Source organism: Larus michahellis, chromosome 22 (genome assembly GCF_964199755.1).
Source record: "Larus michahellis chromosome 22, bLarMic1.1, whole genome shotgun sequence".
In the NCBI taxonomy this organism is placed as follows: Eukaryota; Metazoa; Chordata; class Aves; order Charadriiformes; family Laridae; genus Larus; species Larus michahellis.
Window position 1 is genome coordinate 3,593,258 of NC_133917.1, and position 19,538 is coordinate 3,612,795.

Genomic DNA, 19,538 nt, shown 5'->3' on the forward strand with positions numbered 1-19,538 from the left:
GACACGGGACCGCGACACCCCGGCTGGGGGCTCTGCCCGGGATGTGCCCCCCCCCGCCCCCAGCCCCGGTGTGGGGTTATGGGGGGGGGGAGGGGGGGGCACCGGTTCCCTAAATCCCCCCCCTCCCCGTGTCACCCCCAGCAGGGACCCCCCGGCGGCGCAGAGGGAGCGGGACAGGGCTGGGGGGGGAAGGGGAGGGGATGAGGGGGGTCGTGGAGGGGGGGGAGCGGGGGGGGAGGCGCAGCGGAGCGCGGCCGCGGCCCGGTTCAAGTAATCCAGGATAGGCTGTTCCAGCCCGGCCTGTTCCCGGTTACTTGTCCCGGGAGGCGGCCGGTGACGACGGGACATGGGGGGGGGGGGGGGGGGGGTGTGGGGGGGGTTGTGACACACACGCTACGGTGACCGGGGCGGGGAGGGGGGGCCGTGTCCCCAACCCCGGGAGCAAGGGGGGGACGGGGAGGGTCTCCCACGGACCCCAGGCCCCCCCCGTGTCATCCCCCCCCCCCCCCCCCCGCTCCCTTGTCCCCCCGTGTCCCTGCCAGCCCCCCCCCGCCCCCCCCCCGTGTTCTCCCCCCCCACCATCAGGGACCAGGGACACCCCCCCCCGTGTGTCCCCCGCCACGGTGGCCCGATGACCACTGTCATGTGTGTGTGGCCCCCCCCCCCCCCCCCCAACCAGGGGTTCCCCCCTCCCAGGGTCAAGATGGGGCCAGGAGTGGGGTGGCCCCTCGGGCAGCACCCAGGGGGGCACCCCCCCCCCCGCCAATACAAGGTGTTAAGGACCCCCCCCTTCCTGTTTACACCCCACCTTGGTGTCACCCCCACAGGCCCCTGCTCAGCCCCGGGGGAGCCAGAAAGTGCCGCCCCCCCCCCCCCCGCCCCCCTCCATGTTTTTGACCCTTTTTTACTCGTTTGCCATTAAAAGCCCAGCAGAAAAGCAGCAGCTCCAGTGGGGGGGCGGGGGGGGCACAGGGATGTTGGGGAGCAGATGGGGGGGGATGATAGGGCCCCCCCTGCCCAGGGGGGTTGGAACTGGGGCCCCCGCCATGTCCCCACCCCACAAAGCACCGGGGGCCGGTTCCTCCGTGGTTTTATTCTGCCTCGTCCGGGGCGGCTCACACGGTGACACCCCCAATACACCTCCCAAGCCCCCCCCCCCCACAGCCGGGGCATCCACTGAAGGCCCCACCCAGACCCAGAGATGTGGGGCTGAGCTCAACGTGAGGCCAATTCTGCCCCAGAGATGTGGGGCAGAGCTCGACATGGGGCTGATCCAGACCCAAGGCATGGGGCTAAGCCAGACACAGAGCATGGGGCTGGATCCTGACCCACAGCCGTCAGGCTGAGCTCGCTGTGGGGCCGATCTGGACCTATGGTGTGGGGCAGAGCTCCGTGTAGGGCTGAGCTCGCTCTGGGGCTGATCCTGACCTGGAGGTGTGGGGCAGAACTCGCTGCGGGTTCCCCTGCCACTACCCCATCTCCGCTGGTTTGCTGTAGTTTCCCTCGCGGCCGTGGGTCCCCTCGCTGCTGTGGGTCTGGTCGTGGCCGTGGGTCTCCTCGCCGTGGGTCTGGCCGTGGGTCTCTTCTCCGCAGCGGAAGCGCAGGAAGTCGCGGACATCCAGCGCCCGGTGCCGCTGCAGGAACTGCCCCACGCTCAGCTCCGGCTCCAGCAGGAAGCTCTGGGCCAGCAGCCGCGTCTCCTCCTCGCCGCGGGGCTCGTCCTGGGGGCTCCCCACGGCCGTGGGCGCCAGCCCCACAACGTGCTGGGCCACCTTCCGCCCCACCTCCTCCAAGGTGGCCGCAGGGGCTTGGGGTTCCGTCACCTGACAGGCCACCAGCGCCCCGTAGGTGCCCATGGCCACCGGGGCGGTGGCCGGTAGCCACCCGTGGGCGTAGGCGGCGATGAACCCGTCCCGCTGCGGCACCCGCAGCCACCCCGCGCGCCGCAGCGCCAGCTTCTCCCCCAGCTTCCCTGTAAAACCAGTTCGGGGTCGGCAGGATGCTGGGGGGGGAGGAGGAGGGGGGGGGGTCCTGTCCCAGTGCCCACCACCCCCCCCCCCAGGTTCCCATACCCCTTCCCAAGCCACATCCTTGTTCCCAGGGAAAGGACATGGCTCTGGTCACCACCCAGGGTTTTCTTCTGCCCCCCCAGGGTTTTCTGCCCCCCACCCCCGCCAAGGGGTCCTCCCCACCCCAGGGTTTCTGACCCCCCGCAAAGGGGTATCCCCCCATTGTTTCTTGCCCCCCCGGGGATTCTTGTTTCCCCACCCCCACTCCCCCAGGAGTTTCTCGCCCCTCCCCAGGGATTCCTGATCCCCCACAAAGGGGTTTCTGCCCTCTTCCTCCCCCCAGGGTCGTGTCCCGTCCCCCCCCGGGTTTACTCACCTCCCCCCTCGAGGTTTTCTGCCCCGCCAGGGCATTCTTGCCCCACCCCCCCCCGGGTTTTTTGCTCTCCCCCACCCCCCCTCCCGGGATTCTTGACCCCTCAGGGGGTTTCTGCGCCCTCCCCACCACCACCAGGGCTTCCTTCCCTCCCCCCGCCCCAGGGTTTCTTGCCCCCCCGCCGTCCCCCGGCTTTCTCCCCCCCCACCCCCGCCCAGCGGGTTTCTGGTGTTGTCCCCCCCCCTTCACCTATGGCCACCGCGATGTGGTCACTGAGCAGCCCCCCCCCAGGTCCTGTCCGGAGCTGAGCCAGCTCCTCCTCCTGCAGCAGGTGCTGGGAGAGAGGGGAGAGGTTTTAGGGGGGCTTGGGGGGGGGGCGTACAGGTGACTCCCCCTCCCTGTTGCGCCCCCCCCCACCTTGGCACAGCCGTCCTGGGGCGCGGCGGTGGCCTGACACAGGGCCATGGTGCCCAGTGCCGCCGCCTCCACCAGCCGCTGGAATTCCGCGTTTCTGGCCACAAAATCCGTCTCGCAGTTCACCTGCGGGAGTGACAGTGACACCACTGGGGGGGGGGGGCGCAGGACGTGTGTGTCCGTCCCCCCCCCCTTAGGGGGTGTCCTCGCGTCACCTACCTCCACCATGACGGCCGCCGTCCCCTCCCGCAGCAGCCCCACCAGCCCCTCCTGCGCCCGACGGTCCCGCACGGTGTTGGCCCGGCTCCAGCCCCGCCGCTGCGCCTCCTCCTGCAGCCAGGCCTCCGCCTGCGGGGGGGGGGACGACGACAAGCAGGGGAGTCCCCTCACTGCAGGGCCGCTGACCCCAACCACTGCGGCTGCCCCCGAGAGAGACACCCAGGTCCCTGTCACCCCCCCCCCCCAGGTCACTGTTCCCCCCCTCCAGGTCACTGTTGCTCCCCCCCCCCTCCCCGGCTTCCCCCCCCGAGGTCCCTGTCACCCCCCCCTTCCCCTCCCGGGTGTCCTTTCCTGGTTCCTCCCCCTCCTGGTGTCCCCCCTCCCTGGTGTCCCCCCAGGCCCCTGTTCTCCCCCCAAGTCCTGTCCCGTCCCTCCCCCTTGGGGCCTCCCCCTTTGGCTCCCCCCGGTCACACCCCCCCACCCCGTTCCCCCCCCTCCCCCCTCATATCCCTGACCCCCTCCCCCCCCTCGAGGTGTCCCCGTTCCCCTGCCCCCGCCGTGCCCCAGGTCCCCCCCCCCGATTCCCCCTTCCACCCCCACAGGTGCCCCGCCCGCCCCTCGTTCCCTGTTCATCCCCCGCCCGTCCCCGGCCCCCCCACCTGCGCCAGGGCCCCCCCGCAGCGCAGCAGGGCCTCCCGGCACTGCATGAACGGCAGCCCCGTCCGCCGCCGCAGCTCCAGCAGCGCCTCCTTGTCCGCCGCCAGCACCGGGGGGGACACGCGGAAGAACCGGGCCGGGAGGGCCTGCGGGGGGGAGGGAGGGAGGGGCGTGAGCCGGCACCGGGGCTCCCCCACGGAGGGGACCGAGGAGTCCGGGGGTCCCGGGGCGGCGGCGGCGGGGTCCCGGTGAGGGGTGGAGGAGCCTCGGGGGGGACCGGGTTGGTGGGAGGAGGCCCCGGGGGTGGACCCGGTGCGGGGTTGGGGCGGGGGGAGAGGGGTCCGGGGGTCCCGATTGGGGAGAAGGAGCCCCAGTGCGGGGGGAGGGGTCCCGGGATGGCCCAGGTTGACGGGGGGGGTGGGTCCCGGAGTAGGGAGGAACCTCGGGAGAGGTCCCGGTTGGCTGGGGGATGGGAGGGTGGTCCTGGGCGCGGAGAAGGACCCCCGGGAGGGGCCCGGTTGGCGGGAAGGAGCCATGGGGGGGACGGCGGCAGGAGACCGAGGGAACCGCGGGAGGGCTTCGGGGCGGGGGGGAACTCGGGAGGGGTCCCGGATGGTGGGGGGGAGTCCTGGGGGAGGAGAAGGGGCCCCGTGAGGGCCCCGGTTGGCGGGAAGGGGCCCGAGGACGGCCCCGACAGGGGGGAGGGGGGTCTCCGGGGAGCCGCGGTTGGGGGGAAGGAGCCCCGAGGGTGTCCCGGGGGGGAAGGTTCCCGCTCACCCGCGCCGCCCCGCACACCGCGCTCAGCGCCGCCCGCTGCATCCCGGCCCGTGCCCGCGGCGCGCCACGATGACGTCACGACCTCTACGGAGGCAGCCGGGGGGGCGGGAGCGGCGCGCATGCGCGGGGTGGGGTCGCCGGCCGTGGATTGGCCGTCGGAAGGGACGGGAGCGTGACGTCACTACGAGCGCGACGGCGCCGCGCCATTGGCTGGGGAGGGGGCGGGACCCCCCCCTCCCAGGGCCCTATAGAGCCCCCCCTGGCCTTGGCCCAGACCCCGCCCAGCTCTAATAGAGCCCCCCCAACCCTTATAGAGCCCCACAGGCCCCTACAGAATCCCCCGGAGCCCTCATAGAGTCCCCCTCCCCCCGCGCCCAGTTAGGGCCGCCGGAAGCCAGCGGGTGCGCACGGAGAAGGCGGATTGGTGGAGAGCCGGGAGGGGGGCGGGGCTTGCGGGCGGGAGCGGCTGGCGATTGGAGGAGAGCGACGTGGAGTGGGGAGGGCGGGACCTCCCGAAGCGGGGGCGGAAGAGTTGCGAGGAGGCGGAGCCTCGCGGAAGGCCGGGAGCCGGATTGGCGGAGGGGTAGGCGGGGGCGTGGCTACGCATGCGTCCTGACTGATCGCGTCACTTCCGGGTGGTAGCGGCGGTGGCTTCCGCCTCCCGCTGGGCCTGGAGCGGCCGCGTCGGGACGGCGCGGAGCGCCGGGACCCCCCGGACCCCACCCCCGAGACCCGCTGCTTCTCCTCGCGGCGCTCGGTGCGGCCCAGGCAGCTCTTCCCGCCCCCGCCGCAGCCGGGGGGGCCCGGCGGGGCCTGGCGGCGGGGGCGCGGCGGGGCCTGTCCCTGGGGCATGCGGAGGCGGCGGCGGCCGGGCCGGCCCGCACTATGTGGTACATCATGCAGAGCATCCAGAGCAAATACTCGCTGTCGGAGCGGCTCATCCGCACCATCGCCGCCATCCGCTCCTTCCCGCGGGACAACGTGGAGGATCTCATCGGCAGGGTGAGCCTCCGGCGCCGCCGAGCGCTCGGGAGGGAAACGGAGGGTCTGCCGGGGATGGGGGGGAGGGGCACCCCTTCCCTGAGACCCGGTGCTGCCGGAGGGTTCCCGCTCCCGTTTCGCGGCGGCCGGGCCGGGGGCATCGCTGCCCGTCTGGGTGAGGGGTTTGGGGCGCTGGGAGCTTGGGCTCGGCCCGGGTCGTGCTGTTCGGGCACCCCTGGAACGCAGCGAGCGGTTCTGGTCCCCGCTGGACAAGAGGATGAGCGATGGTGGCTTTAAACTGAACGAGGGGAGATTGAGATGAGATCTGAGGAAGAAATTGTTTGCTGTGAGAGGGGTGAGCCCCTGGCCCAGGTTGCCCAGAGAAGCTGTGGCTGCCCCATCCCTGGAGGGGTTCAAGGCCACGTTGGACGGGGCTTGGAGCAACCTGGGCTGGGGGAGGTGTCCCTGCCCAGGGCAGGGGGTGGCACTGAGTGGCCTTTGAAGGTCCCTTCCAACCCAAACCTTTCTGTGATTCTACACACAAAAGCTGTTGCCAGGCTGGAGAGGGGTCAGGGAAGGGCCACCAAGATGATCCAAGGACTGGGAAGCTGTCACGTAAGGAAAGGCTGAGAGAATGGAGTTTGTTCAGCCTGGAGAAAGGAAGGTTTGGGGAGACCTTATTGCCATGTTCCAGTCTTTAAAGGGTGGCTACAAAGAAGATGGAGATTCCCTTTTTGCAAGGGGTCCCATGAAAAAAATGAGGCGTGATGGGTGTGAGTTGCTCCTGGGGAGATTGCGACTGGACACAAGAGGAAAATGGTTCACACTGAGATTCTATGATAAAAATGAGGCTCCGGGCCCTAAAAATGAGGCTTTGAAACACAAAAATGGCTTTGGAAAGTGAAAATGAGGGTTTGGATCCTGTAAAAGTAGCTTCAGGCAGTAAAAAAAAAAAAGGCTTTGGGCCCTAAAAAGAGGGGTTTGGACCCTCAAAATGCGGCTTTTGACCCTATAAATGAGGGTTTAGGCCCTAAAATTAAGCTTTAGACTTTAAAATAAGTCTAAGAAAGGTTGGACCAGGTGTTCCTCAGGGTCCCTTCTGACCTGGCTTTCTGCGATTCTACCCTGGCTAAGCCTGGCTGATCCGGGCAGCTGCTGAGCTATTTTGGGTGGTGAAGGTTCCTCCGAGCTTCTTAAGCCTCCTCAGAGACGCCCTTTCAGAGCTGACAAGTCCCTGGGTTCAGCCCGGGGCTGTGTCCCACCAGAGGATGCTCCCGGGGCAGCTCGCGCCACGCCGGCGGCTTTTAAACGGCTCCCGGTTTATTTGCCGGAGGCAGAATTTCTCCAGCCCCACTGTTGGCCTCGCACCCGCCGTTCCTCAGGATCCTGCTGGCGCAGAGAGCCGGTGTGCGGGCAGCGAACCTCCACGTGGGTTATTCCAGCCCCCTGCAGCACCCAGGTTTCTTCAAGCATCGTTTAACGATGATGAGTTAATTAAAATTGAGGCTGGGAGCAGACACACAGGCTGTCGAGCGTTTCTGCCCGGCGGGGAGCTCTGTGCAACCGCGGTGCCCGGTCTGAAAACAAACCCCAGGAGGGCTTGCGCAGGAGCGTTACGCCGTGTATCTATTAATAAACGCTTTCTAACGATGCAAATCAAGGCGTATCAGCTGCTGGCTTGGGGGTGGAAAAGGGCCAAGAACGGGTGGGTTTGTTAATCCCGGCTGCGGTTTCCTGTCTTCCTCGCAGGGTGCGGATGTGAACTGCATGCACGGCACCCTGAAACCGCTGCACTGCGCCTGCATGGTGGCTGACGCCGACTGCGTCGAGCTGCTGCTGCAGAAGGGAGCGGAGGTAAAGGCTTTTAAAAAAAAAAATAAATAAAAAAAACAAAAGCACGTTAAAAATGCAAAGATCCCTTTGAAAAGGGGCCGGGAAGTCGGGAGGCGGCGGCAGTGGGTGCCGATGGACAGCTGAGATTTGAGCCGATGGTTTTAAGCAGTGCCGGTTTTGTGCCCCCTGACGGGGAAAAATGGGCCCAGGTGAAGGTTTATCGTCTCCGTAGGGAGGGAAACGTTTGTGCCCGAGAGCTCAGGGGTGCCGCTGCCTGGGGAGGGAGGGTGGTTTTGTGGTGCAAGCCTGAAGGAAGAACTGAAACCTATATATTACCTGATTTTTGCCAGTTCCTTCTGTCTGCCGGCAGGTTGTACTCTCCCTCCCTCCCTGCATTATTTTCCCATCCGCTAAATTTGGGATGCAGGAATGGTTTTGCGGAGCTTCCCCTGCCACTGGCAGGAACTGGGGTGTCTCAGTGACCCCCAGATCCTTTCTTCTCCCTCCTTTTCTCCTGCAGGTCAATGCCCTGGACGGCTACAACCGAACAGCCCTTCACTACGCGGCGGAAAAGGACGAAACCTGCGTGGAAATCCTCCTGGAATACGGGGCCAACCCCAACGCGCTGGACGGCAACAAGGACACCCCGCTCCACTGGGCCGCCTTCAAGAACAACGCCGAGTGCGTGCGGTCGCTGCTGGAGAACGGCGCCCTGGTGAACGCCCGCGATTACAACAACGACACGCCGCTCAGCTGGGCCGCCATGAAGGGGAACCTGGAGAGCGTCAGCATCCTGCTCGACTTCGGGGCCGAGGTCCGGGTGGTTAATTTGAAAGGTCAAACCCCCATCTCGCGGTTGGTGGCGTTGCTGGTGCGGGGATTGGGTACGGAGCGCGAAGATTCCTGCTTTGATCTTCTCCATCGAGCTATCGGACATTTTGAGCTGAGAAAAAACGGCAGCATGCCCTGGGAGGTGACCAGGGATCAGCAGCTCTGCGAAAAGCTCACCCGGCTCTGCTCGGCCCCCGGTACCTTACAGACGCTCTCCCGTTACGCCGTACGCCGCAGCCTGGGCGTGCGGTTCCTCCCGGAGGCGGTGAAGGAGCTGCCGCTGCCCACCTGCCTGAAGGAGTACGTGTTGCTCCTTAGCTAAGCGAAAGAGGAGGCGCCGGGGCTCTTCCTCGCCGGCCTTCGGCTCCTTTGTCACTGCTTCCTCCTGGCAGCGCCGGGGATGAGGTTCGCCGCTGGGTTTGGAACTTCCAGGTGCCACATTCCCCTCCCCGGTTGCTGTCCTGGTTTTCTTTTCCTCCTGCTCTGCTTTTCCGCCTGAGCCGGCGCGGGGCAGCGGGGATCTCCCGGTGCCCGCTCACAGACGGCCCTGTGGTGTCTCCCTGCCCACAGCGCCTGCTCGGCGGCTCCTCACACGCGCTTTCCCCTCAAATTCGGCCTCATCAGATGAACAATCCCCCTTTAACGGCAAATTATATCCCAGCTGTTGGATTAACCTGGGTTTTTTCTCTTTTTTTTTAAATTTTTTTTTTGTATTGGGGCGGACCTTGGGGAAAGGAAAGCTTTCTGGGTGCGGGGAGAATGGGGAAACCCTCCTCCTTTGAAGGACCTTCAAGAGAAGGTGGTGTCGGACCCGGAGAAGTCCTGTGGAACGTGTCAGCTGGGATTCCGGTGGAAAAACCCACCGTAAGCACACGTAGCGAGGCTGTGTGTTGTGTAACGACGCTGGCAGGCCCCTTCACTCGGTGCCAACACTCGCACGCGGCCGCAGCTCAACACCCCCCAGACGGGGCAGAGCTCATGTCCCCGCGGCTCCTGGGGCTTCAGGGATCCAGCTGTACCCAGGGATCCTGGGAGAGCCGCCCCGTGCTCTCCGAGGTGAAGTCAGGCGGGCAAATTTTCATAATTGCGTTATGGGAGAAACTTGGCGGGGGGGGGGTTGGTGTCGGAAATCAGGTTATATATATTTTATTCCTCCCTGTTGGGCTGGGAAACGAAGCCGTCGGGGCCAGGGGTGCATGCGGGGCGGTGGGAGCCGCGTTCCCCTTCCCCAGGGGGTGAGCGCTGGAGGGTTGGAACACGATTCGTGTTTGCCACCGCGAGTGAGTGGTGAATTTATTGCAGCATCTCAATTCTGAATTTTTAACACTAAAGTGGTGCCTGAGGGTCTCTAACCCGCACCGTTTGCTCTCAGCTCATCGCAACATCCCGCCGCAACGCTTGGGGAAACTCTTTTCTGTTTAAAAAGCCCATAAAATACCTAAACCAATCCAAAATTTACCCCGAGGAAAACCTGTGCTTCGGGAAAACGGTTCTTTTGCCGAGGCAGAGGGTGCCCTTGGGGTGTGGAGGTGCTGCCCGGCTTCCCGGGGAAGTGCGAGCTACAACGGGGAGCGCTTGTTTTGGAGGTTCCCCGGAGGGACACGGGGACGTGCTCTGGGGAAGCCGTGCCGACCATCGCCTCTTAGATGTTGGCCTCGAATGACACGCCCTTGCGCATGACGTGCTCCAGGTGGGCTTTCTCCGAGGTGTCCAGCTCAATGTGGTACTTGGCCAGGATTTTGAGGATGGGGCGAAGCTTGAGCCACCACTGCTCCTTGGGGATGCGGTGCCTGGGCGAGAGAGAGAGGGCGGTGGGATGGTCGCGGGTGGAAGCAACGCTGCGTCGCCCAGGGAACCATTCCCAGCTTCTGTTTAATAACCCCGTGAACGCTCCGGGCTGGGGGCAGAGCAGCCGGAGAGCTGCCCGGTGGAAAAGGAGCTGGGGGTGTTGGTCAACAACCGGCTGAAGATGAGCCAGCAGTGTGCCCAGGTGGCCAAGAAGGCCACCAGCATCCTGGCCTGTATCAGGAATAGCGTGGCCAGCAGGACTGGGGCAGTGATTGTCCCCTGTTCTCAGCACCGGGGCGGCCCCACCTCGAATTTTGTGTTCAGTTTTGGGCCCCTCACGCCAAGAAGGACATGGAGGGGCTGGAGCGAGTCCAGAGAAGGGCAACGGAGGTGGTGAGGGGTCTGGAGCACGAGGAGAAGGGGCTGGAGAACTTGTGAGGAGCGGCTGAGGGAGCCGGGGGGGCTCAGCCTGGAGAAAAGGAGGCTGAGGGGAGACCTTCTCGCTCCCCACAACTCCCTGAAAGGAGGGGGTAGCCAGGGGGGGTTGGTCTCTTCTCCCAAGGAATGAGAGGGAACGGCCTCAAGTTGCGCCAGGGGAGGTTTAGGATGGATATTGGGAAAAATTTCTTCACCGAAAGGGTTATCAAACATTGGAACAGGCTGCCCAGGGGAGTGGTGGAGTCACCATAGGATGGTTTGGGTGGGAAGGGACCTTAAAGATCATCTCGTTCCACCCCCACATCCAGTGGGACACCTCCCCCAGCCCAGGTTGCTCCAAGCCCCGTCCAACCTGGCCTTGAACCCCTCCAGGGATGGGGCAGCCACAGCATCTCTGGGCAACCTGGGCCAGGGGCTCACCCCCCTCACAGCCAAGAATTTCTTCCCCAGATCTCAACTAAATCTCCCTCTTCCAGTTTGAAACCGCTCCCCCTCGTCCCATGGCTCCAATCCCTAAATGCCATCCCTGGAGGTGTTTAAAAGCCGGGCAGACGCGGCGCTGAGGGACGTGGGTCAGTGGTGGTTTGGGCAGCGTTGGGTTGACAGTTGGACTCCACGATCTGAAAGGTCCCTTCCAACCCAGACAATTCTGTGATTCTATTCTGTGATTTATCCTTCCTGGGGCTGGGGCACGGTCCCGGGGTGGGGGGGACAAAAGGGCTGGGGGGGGCCACCTACTCGAAGTCGGTCTGCTCCTTGAGGTCGGTGATGGGCTGGAAGACGAGGCTGCGCTTGCGCATGCCCAGCAGACAGGCCGAGTCGGCCGTGTTGGCGAAGATGCGACCTGCGAGGGGAGGCGGGGAGCCAGCTCAGCCATTCAGTCCCTCCGGGGGAGGGGGCCAGCACCCCCCAAAATCTGGCATTGAGGGATCGGAGCACGCGTGGATGTTGGGAAAGAGCCAGGGGGTTGCTTTTGGGGGTGGGGAAGGGTAGGGGCTTTCGGAAAGACGGCAGAGAACCCCCCCGCCCTGTGCGGCACCCACCGTGCCGGGAGCACTCCTTCATCTTCCCGGTGATCCAGGCCACCGCCTTGGCACCCATTTTGGTGCCAAAGTTCCGGTCGAAGGGGGTTGGGGTGCCACCCTACGCCGGAAAAATCACTGGGTGAACTGGAGGAAGCCCCGGGCGAGGGTCTCCTGACCCGTAGCCCCTTCCCTGGGGGCTGCACCCCCGTTGCCGAGGGCGGGGGTCCGAACCTGCTGCATGTGCCCCAGCACATTTTTCCGGCAGTCGAAGATGCCCTTCCCTTCCTCCGAGTAGAGGTTGTAGATGAAGTCGGTGGTGTAGTTCTCGTTGCACCGCTCATTCCTGCGCCGGAGGGGGGGGAAAGGTGGGCTCATGGCGGGGACGACACGAGCGCGGCTGTGCTCAGCCACCCCCCAATCCCTTTCCGGAGCCCCCGATCCCACCCCAAATCCCTGTTCCACGCTCCCGTCCTAATCCCATCCTACCCCCAATCCTCATTCCACCCCTCCATCTCACCCCAAATCCCTGTTCCACCCCCCCATCCCACCCCTTACCACTTCCCATTCCACCCCCCATCCCACCCTCCCCATTCCATTCCGCCCCCCCCCCCCATCCCATTGCAACATCCTGATCCCCGTTCCGCCCCCCTGCCCCGATCCCCATTCCAGCCCCTCCATCCCATTGCAACCTCTTCATCCCCATTCCATTCTGTCCCCCCCCCCGAATGCCATCCCACCCCGCCTGGGGCCGTACCTGAGCACCAGTCCCCTCTTCACCGTCGTCTTCATCTTCTCTGTTAAATGCTCCACGTTGACCTACGTGGAGCGTGAAATGGGTGTTGCGGGGGGGGGGGGCTTGGAAGGGGGAATAAATGCAGCCCCCACTGACGTGGGGTACGGGGGGGGGGTCCCCAACCTGCAGGTCGTGGATGTTGAAGTGCTCCTCATAGATGTAGGCGGCATCGGCGCCCCCCGCCAGCCCCGCCATGGTGGCCAAGTAGCCACAGAAGCCACCCATGGTCTCGATGATGAAGACGCGGCGCTTGGTCCCAGCCGCCGACTGCTTGATGCGGTCGCAGGTCTGCCGGAGGCGGAAGAATTGGGGTGGAAAAAGGGGATTTAGGTTAAGGGAGTGTTGCTGTTGTGGGGGGGCGGGGGGAGCGGGGCCACACCGTGGTGATGGTGTTGAGCGCGGTGTCGGCGCCGATGCTGAAGTCGGAGCCGGGGACGTTGTTGGAGACGGTGGCGGGGATGACGCAGAGCGGGATGCAGAGCTCCTCAAACTTGGCCCTCCCCTCTATCAGCTCCAGGCTGCCCGTGAAAGCCTGGGGGACATTGCGGGGGGCGGGGGGGGGGGGGGGGGTCAGTGCTGGTGCCAGCACAGTGCCCCCCACCCTGTGCTGCCACCGCTTCCCCGCTCACCTCGAAGCCGCCGATGATGATCAGCCCGTGGATGCCGAAGTTGCTGATGTTGGCGCTGATTTCCTCAAAGTATTTCTTGGGCAGAGTCCTGGGAGGGTGAAACCGCCCTGGCTGAGCCCGCCCGGGGTGGGGGGGCTCCACCTGGAGACTCCCCCCCACGGGATTTCTCAGGGGGAGGAGCGTTACCTCTTCGTCCCCAGTTTGGATCCCCCAAGCCCCGTCCAGCCGCCGACCCTCTCCCAGCTGATCTCTTCCACCTGGGGGGAACGCAGCAAGTTGGGGGGCGTTAAAGGAGAAGATGGGGGGGGGGGCAGGCAGGAGAAGGTTTTTGGGGTGTTGTGACCATATTGGAGCGATATTGGGGTAACCCGGTGCCCCTCAACCCAGGGGATGACAGCGGGATGAGCCGTGGGGGGCTGGGATGAGGAAGGGCGTTGAGCATCCCCATCTTGGGGGCTCCTGGGTTTTTCGGGGCTGCCCCCCACCCTGTGCACCCCCCCTTTCCCCCCCGCCCCCCCCGGGGTGGGAGGGGGGGTGGGGTGTCGCACCTGCCCGAAGGCGAGCCCCTCGAAGCCGTCGTGCACCGCCAGCATGCGGTGCCCGTGGATGAGCCCGATCCGCACGGTGGATCTGACGGCCGCGTTCATGCCGGCGGCCGGGGCGCCCACGTTGAGCACGGCCAGCGTGTAGCCGCTCTGCGGGGACAACGCAGCCGGCGTTAAGTGTTGGGGGGGTGGGTTCTGGGGCTCGGGGGGTGTCCCCGTCACCCCCTCCCCGCTGCCATACCTTGGTGGAGGGGGGGCGGATGTGTGCCAGCAGCTTGTACACGTTCCAGTTGTTTTGGAAACTCCTGCAAAGTGGGAGGAGGTGGGTGTGGGACACCCGGGGGGTGGTCGGAGCCCCGGGGGGTGGTCGGAGCTCCGAGGGGTGACCGGAGCCCTGGGCCCCCACTGGGGACGGATTGCAGACACTCACCGGCCCCGCAGCTTCAGGGCGTCTTCGAAGCGCCCCTCGTTCATGGCCGTCGTCACGTCTTTGGTCTGCGGGGAGCAAAGATGGGCGGGTTTGCATCGCGTTAGAGGGGTTTGCGCCGCACCGTGTGGCTTTGCACCGCGCCGGCTGGCTTTGTGTCACACCGTATGGCTTTGTGTCGCACCGCATGGCTTTGTGTCACACCGTATGGCTTTGTGTCACAGCGCGCGGCTTTGTGTCACACCGCATGGCTTTGCACTGCACCGTATGGCTTTACGGCACACCAGACCGGTCGGATTTGGCCAGCATGGGCTGGGTTTGCGTTGTGTCGTATGGGTTTGCGTGGTCCCGGCGGGGTTTGGAGCGTGCCGGCCGGGCTGGCACCGCACCGCGTGGATTTGCACCGTGCTGGCCGGATTCGCACCGCGTCGGGCAGGTTGGCATCGCGTTGGCTGGGCTTGCACTGCGCTGCACGGCTTTGCACCACCCCAGCTGGCTTTGCACCACCACGGCTGGCTTTGCATCGCGTTGGACGGCTTTGCATCGCACCGCGTGGTTTTGCATCGCACCGCGCCGGCCAGATTTGGACAACGCCGGCTGGGTTTGCGTTGTGTTGGGTGGGTTTGCATCGCCGCAGTGGGGTTGGGAGCATGCCAGCCGGGCTGGCATCGCACCACGTGGGTTTGCGCTGCGCTGGCCGGGTTGGTATCACATTGGCTGGGATTGCATCACACCGTATGGCTGTGCATCGCACCGCACCGGCCGGATTTGGACAACGCTGACCGGGTTTGGATGGCCCGGGCTGGGTTTGCGTTGGCGTCGGATGGGTTTGCGTTGCCCCGGCAGGATTTGAAGCGTGCTGGCTGGCTTTGCGTCGCACCGCACTGGCCCGGTTTGCACCACACCCCGCTGGGTTTGCATTACATTGGATGGGTTTGTGCCGCACCGGCCGGGTTTGGACGGCACGGGCTGGGTTTGTCGTTGTGTCAGAGGGGTTTGCATTGCCCCGGCACGGTTCGGAGCGTGCCGGCTGGGCTGGCACCGCACTGTATGGCTTTGCGCCGCACCGCGGCGGCCGGGTTTGCACCACTGTCAGCCAGCTCTGCACCGCGGCCGGGGGGGGGTTTGCATCACGCTGCCTGCCTTTGCACTGGACGCTGGTTTGCCTTCCACCACCTGGGTTTGCTGCACACTGGTTTTGTGTTTGCGTCGTGCCACGCGGCTTTGCATCGCACCTGTCACTGGGGAGCACGGGGGTGCCCTGGGGGGTCCCGTCCCCCTGCCCCTACTCACCACCTGGACGCACTCCATAAGGGGCAGGCGCACGGCCTGGTTGCCCGAGAGGCTGACGACACAGGCGGGGGTCTCGGGGGTCCCCTCCAGCAGAGCCATGACAGCTTCAACACCCATCCGGCTGCCCTGTGGGGACAGGGACGGGGACAGGGACATTACCGCTGCCCCAGACCCCCTCTACCCCGGGGCCGGGGTGGGAGGGAGCTGCCTACCAGGATGCGGTCGAAGGCGGAGGGCGTCCCACCGCGCTGGACGTGACCCAAGATGGTGACCCGGGTGTCATATCCCAAACGCTTCACCACCAGCTGCAAGACAGGGATGCACCTGGATCCGGTCCCGGAGCGGGACCGGGAAAGGGCTGGGACAAAAAAATCAAGGGGTTTCTCCCTCCCCTGCCCTCCCCGCTCACGGTTTTGATGTCGTCGGAGGTGATGGCCTTGCCGTGCTTGTCCACAGCACCCTCGGCCACGATGATGATGTTCAGCCTCGAGCCGCCCAGGCGGGTCTGGGGGGTGGAAGCCGGGGGGTGACAACGGGGACAGGGATGGGGACAAGGCGCCCGCCGGAGCCCGTCCTACCTCCGTCAGCCTCCGACACAAATGGTCCTCCCAGTCATCCTCGGGGGGAGACTCGGGGATGAAAACCCAGTCGGCGCCGCAGGCCAGGGCGGTGATGAGTGCCAGGTAGCTGGAAATGGGTAAAAAAGAGGTTGTTTAGGGTTTTTTCCCCAGTTTCTGTCTCAGGAGGCGGATCGGGGTGGTGGCACAAGGACGTACCCGCAGTGGCGACCCATCACTTCCAGCACGAAGGTCCGTTGGTGGCTGCGGGAGACAGGAGTTTCACCCCACGGCAGAGCGGAGCGGGGTGCGGACACCTGGGTCGTCATCGTCCCCCCAACCCCGGCGCGGGGGACACGGGGAGGGGGTGTCCCCGTCACCTCTGGGCCGTGGTGGTGATGGCATCCACGATCTCCATGATGCGGTGCAGCGCCGAGTCGGTGCCGATGGTCATGTCGGTGCCGCAGAAGTCGTTGTCGATGGAGCCCACCATGCCCACGATGTTCAGGTGACTCGACCTCTTTGCCTCCTCCGCCGTGATTCCCCCTGCCGCAGGGTGCGACACCCCCTTTTCCCTCTGCCCTCCCCCCTCCAAAACCACCCCCAAGGGGCCAAACACCGGCACAAACCTCCGGCGTGGGGGAAAAAGCCTCACTTTTTCTGGGTACAACCCTTCTGATTTTGGTGCAGACCCCCTGATTTTGGTACAGACCCCCTGATTTTGGTACAGACCCCCCTTTTTCATCCCGCAGATGAAATCTGGGGGGGGGTTCTGGTAAGTGGTGGGGGGACACACACAAACGTACCCACTTTGACCAGTTCGGCCAAGAGGCTGCTCCACTCGGCCCGGAAGGTGTCGGCGCCGGTGAGGCTGCCGTCGCCCCCGATGACGCAGAGGTTGGTGATGCCGCGTTTCACCAGATTCCGGGCGGCTTTGAGGCGTCCCTCCCGCGTCCGAAAATCCTGGCACCGGGCGCTGCCGATGACGGTGCCCCCCTGCGGGACCCCCCCACCCCCACCGTGGGTGCTGGGTCCTCCCCAGCACCCCCATGTCCATCTGTCCATCTCTTCCCCCCCCACCCCCATCTCAGCTCCGATTTCGGGTTATTTTCAGGCTTGACCCCGGCGTCGCGGCGTAGGGTTACACCATATTCCGCCCCCCCCCAGCCATCGGTGCAATGAGTTGGCCGGGCTCAGCCATCAGCTCACCAGCTGCAGCATCATGGAGACGCTCTCCCACGTGGCCTCCTTGATGTTGTCCCCACCGTCCACCAGCCCCTGGTAGCCCTGGGAGGGGACACACACACACACACACACACACGCAATGTTGAAATGACCCCTCCCCACCCCAAGGCTTTGGGTTTTTTTTGTGGGGGGGGGGACACGCACAAGGGGACAGCACCGACCTCATGCACGAAGTAGACCTTGGCGCCGGTGTAGATGCCCACCCGTACCACGGCGCGGACGGCCGCGTTCATGCCTGGTTGGGGGGGGGGGGGGGGGCAGGAGAAGAGTGTCACCCGGGAGACACCCCCCCCATAGGGACACCCCCTCCCTAAAGCCATCATCACAGCGCCGGGCTCGGCGGCCCCCCCAGGCCCCCCCTTGAATCCGGCCCCGCAGCTGCCCGGGTTATTTTTGCCCCGTTGACATTTAGCGGCGGTGCCACATGACACCGGGTGACAAGCGCGGTGGCAGCGGGGGGGTGGGGGTGGTGGTGAGTGGAGACCGCCCCCAGGCTGGATGAACCCCCCCCCCCGCCATGAAGTATCCCCCATCCCTGGGACCACCCAGGTGCAGGACAAGCTTTGGGTTGAATCCTTGCATTTTTGGGCAACCCCACCACTTTGTGCCAGCCCTTTAAGCCCCCTCAAATTCTGGCATGGGGCACCCAGACCCCCCCCCCCCCGCACCCCAAACCCCCCCCCTTAACCCTGCCCCATGGCTTTGTCACCCCACTGTCCCCCCAAGGTCACCCCCAAACCGCAGCAGGGAGAAAACTCAAGCAACTCAACCGGTTGCAGGATCTGACCCCCCGCAAAGTCCCATTTTCACCCGATTTCTCCCCAAAACGGGGCTCGACCCTCACGCAGCCGCCAGCTTGGGGGGGTCCCGGGGGTGTCGCTTACCCTGGGCGTCCCCCCCGGAGGTGAGGACGGCGATGGCTTTGCCGATGCCCAGGCTCTCGGCGTGGATGTGTCCCCGCGGCAGCTGCGCCATCTTCTTGGCTGCAAAAAGAAGAGAATTGGGCAAAAGCCGGGGTGGGGAGGGCGCGAGGTGCCCCCGGTGTCACCGTCACCCGCCGACTGGCACCCGCCGCCCGCCCGCCCCTAAATGGGGCCCGAGGGGGGAGGGACCCGCCGGTGGTGGTGGGGGGGGGCATGGTCCTACTGGTGCCAGTCTGGGTTCCCTGCTGGTGCCAGTCTGTATCCCTTACTGGTGCCAGTCTGTTCTCCTTACTGGTCCCAGTCTGTATCCCTTACTGGTGCCAGTCTGTTCTCCTTACTGGTCCCAGTCTGTATCCCTTACTGGTGCCAGTCTGTTCTCCTTACTGGTGCCGGTCTGTTCTCCGTACTGGTTCTGGTCTGTATTCCCTGCTAGTATCAGTCTGTTCTCCGTACTGGTTCCAGTCTGTTCTCCTTACTGGTGCCAGTCTATATTCCCTGCAGTTACTGGTCTACCCTCCTTACTGGTTCCAGTCTGTATTCCCTGCTGGTTCCAGTGTGTCTTCTTTACTGGTACCAGTCTCTCCTTCTTACTGGTTCCAGTCTGTATTCCCTGCTGGTTCCAGCCTGCCCTCCTCACTGATCCCAGTCTGTGTCCCTTACTGGTCCCAGTCTGCCCCCCTCGCTGGTCCCACTCGTCCCCCGTCCCCCGCCGCGGGGCTGACCTGGCGGGTGCCCCCCCCTGGGGGCGGTGGGGAGGAAGGTGAGGAAGAGGAGGAGGGCGGCGAGGGAGAGCGCGGCCGAGACCAGCAGCCGGGAGGCCTCGGGGGAGAGCTCGGGGACGGCCACCATCCCCGCCGGCGCCCGAGCCGCCGGAACGGGACCGGCTGGAATGGGATCGGCTGGAACAGGACCAGCTGGAACGGGACCAGCTGGATTGGGATCAGCTGGAACGGGATGGGCTGTAATGGGATCAGCTCTAATGGGATCACTGGAATGGGATCACTGGAATGGGATGGGCCGTAATGGGATCAGCTGTAACAGAATCAGCTATGATGGGATCGCTGGAATGGGATCGGCTGGAATGGGATCAGCTGGGCAGGAATGCCCAGAGGCACAAGCTGTGCTGGGATCACCAGTAACAGGATCAGCTGGAATGGAATCAGCTGTAGCGGGATCGGCTGGAATGGGATCACTGTAACGGGGTCGGCTGGAACAGGATCGACTGTAATGGGATCGGCTGTAGGGATCAGCTCTGCGGGAATGCCCAGAGGCACAAGCTGTGCTGGCATCAACTGTAGCAGGATCAGCTGGAATGGGATCAGCTGCATTGGGATCAGCTGCAGTGGGATCGGCTGGGACAGGATCGGGCTTCAGGGAGCAGCAGCAGCGGGATCGGCTGTGATGGGATCAACCGGAACGGGATGGGCTGTAGGAACCGGCTGCCCCGTGGGGTGACACTCCCCCATCAGGGAACACCACGTGGAGTGACGCGGCCCCACAGCGTGAGCCCCCGTGGGGTGACACCCCTCCCCACAGCGGGCCACGCTATGGGGTGATGGTGCCCCACAGCGTCCCCTGCCGTAGGGGGACACCCACTATAGGGTGACAGCCCTCCATGGGGTGCCCCCCTGCCCATCAGGGGACACACCATGGGGTGACAGCCCCAGATAGGGGCCTTCCCCCACCCAGGGTGACACCCCCCCATAGGGTGATCCCCTCTCTATAGGGTGACATCCCACAGGGTAACACCCCCCATAGGGCGATCCCCCGCTATAGGAGGA

General features: G+C 65.1%; 3 protein-coding genes across 8 annotated transcripts; 1 reads left to right on the forward strand and 2 right to left on the reverse strand.

The window, feature by feature from the left end:
- Positions 1-1,078: 1,078 nt before the first annotated feature.
- Positions 1,079-4,548, reverse strand: TSFM (Ts translation elongation factor, mitochondrial). The gene is made up of 6 exons (XM_074564886.1): positions 4,450-4,548; positions 3,675-3,818; positions 3,016-3,144; positions 2,800-2,922; positions 2,632-2,716; positions 1,079-1,972 (listed from the first exon to the last, which is right to left on the reverse strand). Exons 1-6 carry the CDS (start codon positions 4,489-4,491, stop codon positions 1,470-1,472), a joined length of 1,026 nt encoding a protein of 341 aa, XP_074420987.1. The 5' UTR covers positions 4,492-4,548; the 3' UTR covers positions 1,079-1,469.
- A 521-nt stretch (positions 4,549-5,069) lies between these two features.
- On the forward strand, positions 5,070-8,767 carry ASB8 (ankyrin repeat and SOCS box containing 8). The gene is made up of 3 exons (XM_074564887.1): positions 5,070-5,451; positions 7,180-7,284; positions 7,784-8,767. The coding sequence occupies exons 1-3, from the start codon at positions 5,335-5,337 to the stop codon at positions 8,414-8,416; spliced, it is 855 nt and encodes a 284-aa protein (XP_074420988.1). The 5' UTR covers positions 5,070-5,334; the 3' UTR covers positions 8,417-8,767.
- A 588-nt stretch (positions 8,768-9,355) lies between these two features.
- PFKM (phosphofructokinase, muscle) lies at positions 9,356-18,634 on the reverse strand. Of its 6 annotated transcripts, none has more exons than XM_074564876.1 (23): positions 18,480-18,634; positions 17,719-17,817; positions 16,996-17,069; positions 16,799-16,876; positions 16,396-16,585; positions 15,970-16,135; positions 15,809-15,853; positions 15,611-15,719; positions 15,442-15,537; positions 15,245-15,337; positions 15,033-15,158; positions 13,743-13,807; positions 13,554-13,617; positions 13,316-13,462; positions 12,954-13,024; positions 12,768-12,855; positions 12,518-12,670; positions 12,262-12,426; positions 12,100-12,161; positions 11,577-11,688; positions 11,364-11,463; positions 11,059-11,164; positions 9,356-9,884 (listed from the first exon to the last, which is right to left on the reverse strand). In XM_074564876.1, the coding sequence occupies exons 1-23, from the start codon at positions 18,604-18,606 to the stop codon at positions 9,737-9,739; spliced, it is 2,484 nt and encodes an 827-aa protein (XP_074420977.1). In that variant the 5' UTR covers positions 18,607-18,634; the 3' UTR covers positions 9,356-9,736. The 6 variants fall into 6 exon arrangements, with proteins under 6 accessions (XP_074420977.1, XP_074420978.1, XP_074420979.1 ...); XM_074564877.1 differs by having other exon boundaries at positions 18,142-18,504; XM_074564878.1 differs by lacking the exon at positions 18,480-18,634 and adding an exon at positions 18,027-18,464.
- Positions 18,635-19,538: the final 904 nt, after the last annotated feature.

What these genes read in the sequence shown, in the direction of transcription:
- TSFM (XM_074564886.1), bottom strand. Translation starts at nt 4,491, where the DNA reads ATGCAGCGGGCGGCGCTGAGCGCGGTGTGCGGGGCGGCGCGG. An exon ending in CGGTGTGCGGGGCGGCGCGG is followed by an intron (nt 3,819 to 4,449) that starts GTGAGCGGGAAC and finishes TCCCCCCCGCAG; the next exon opens with GCCCTCCCGGCCCGGTTCTT. An exon ending in CCCAGGACGGCTGTGCCAAG is followed by an intron (nt 2,717 to 2,799) that starts GTGGGGGGGGGC and finishes CCTCTCTCCCAG; the next exon opens with CACCTGCTGCAGGAGGAGGA.
- ASB8 (XM_074564887.1), top strand. Translation starts at nt 5,335, where the DNA reads ATGTGGTACATCATGCAGAGCATCCAGAGCAAATACTCGCTGTCGGAG. An exon ending in TGGAGGATCTCATCGGCAGG is followed by an intron (nt 5,452 to 7,179) that starts GTGAGCCTCCGG and finishes TCTTCCTCGCAG; the next exon opens with GGTGCGGATGTGAACTGCAT. An exon ending in TGCTGCAGAAGGGAGCGGAG is followed by an intron (nt 7,285 to 7,783) that starts GTAAAGGCTTTT and finishes TTTCTCCTGCAG; the next exon opens with GTCAATGCCCTGGACGGCTA.
- PFKM (XM_074564876.1), bottom strand. Translation starts at nt 18,606, where the DNA reads ATGGTGGCCGTCCCCGAGCTCTCCCCCGAGGCCTCCCGGCTGCTGGTC. An exon ending in GTGATGGGTCGCCACTGCGG is followed by an intron (nt 15,720 to 15,808) that starts GTACGTCCTTGT and finishes ACCCATTTCCAG; the next exon opens with CTACCTGGCACTCATCACCG. An exon ending in CCGCCTTCGACCGCATCCTG is followed by an intron (nt 15,159 to 15,244) that starts GTAGGCAGCTCC and finishes CTGTCCCCACAG; the next exon opens with GGCAGCCGGATGGGTGTTGA.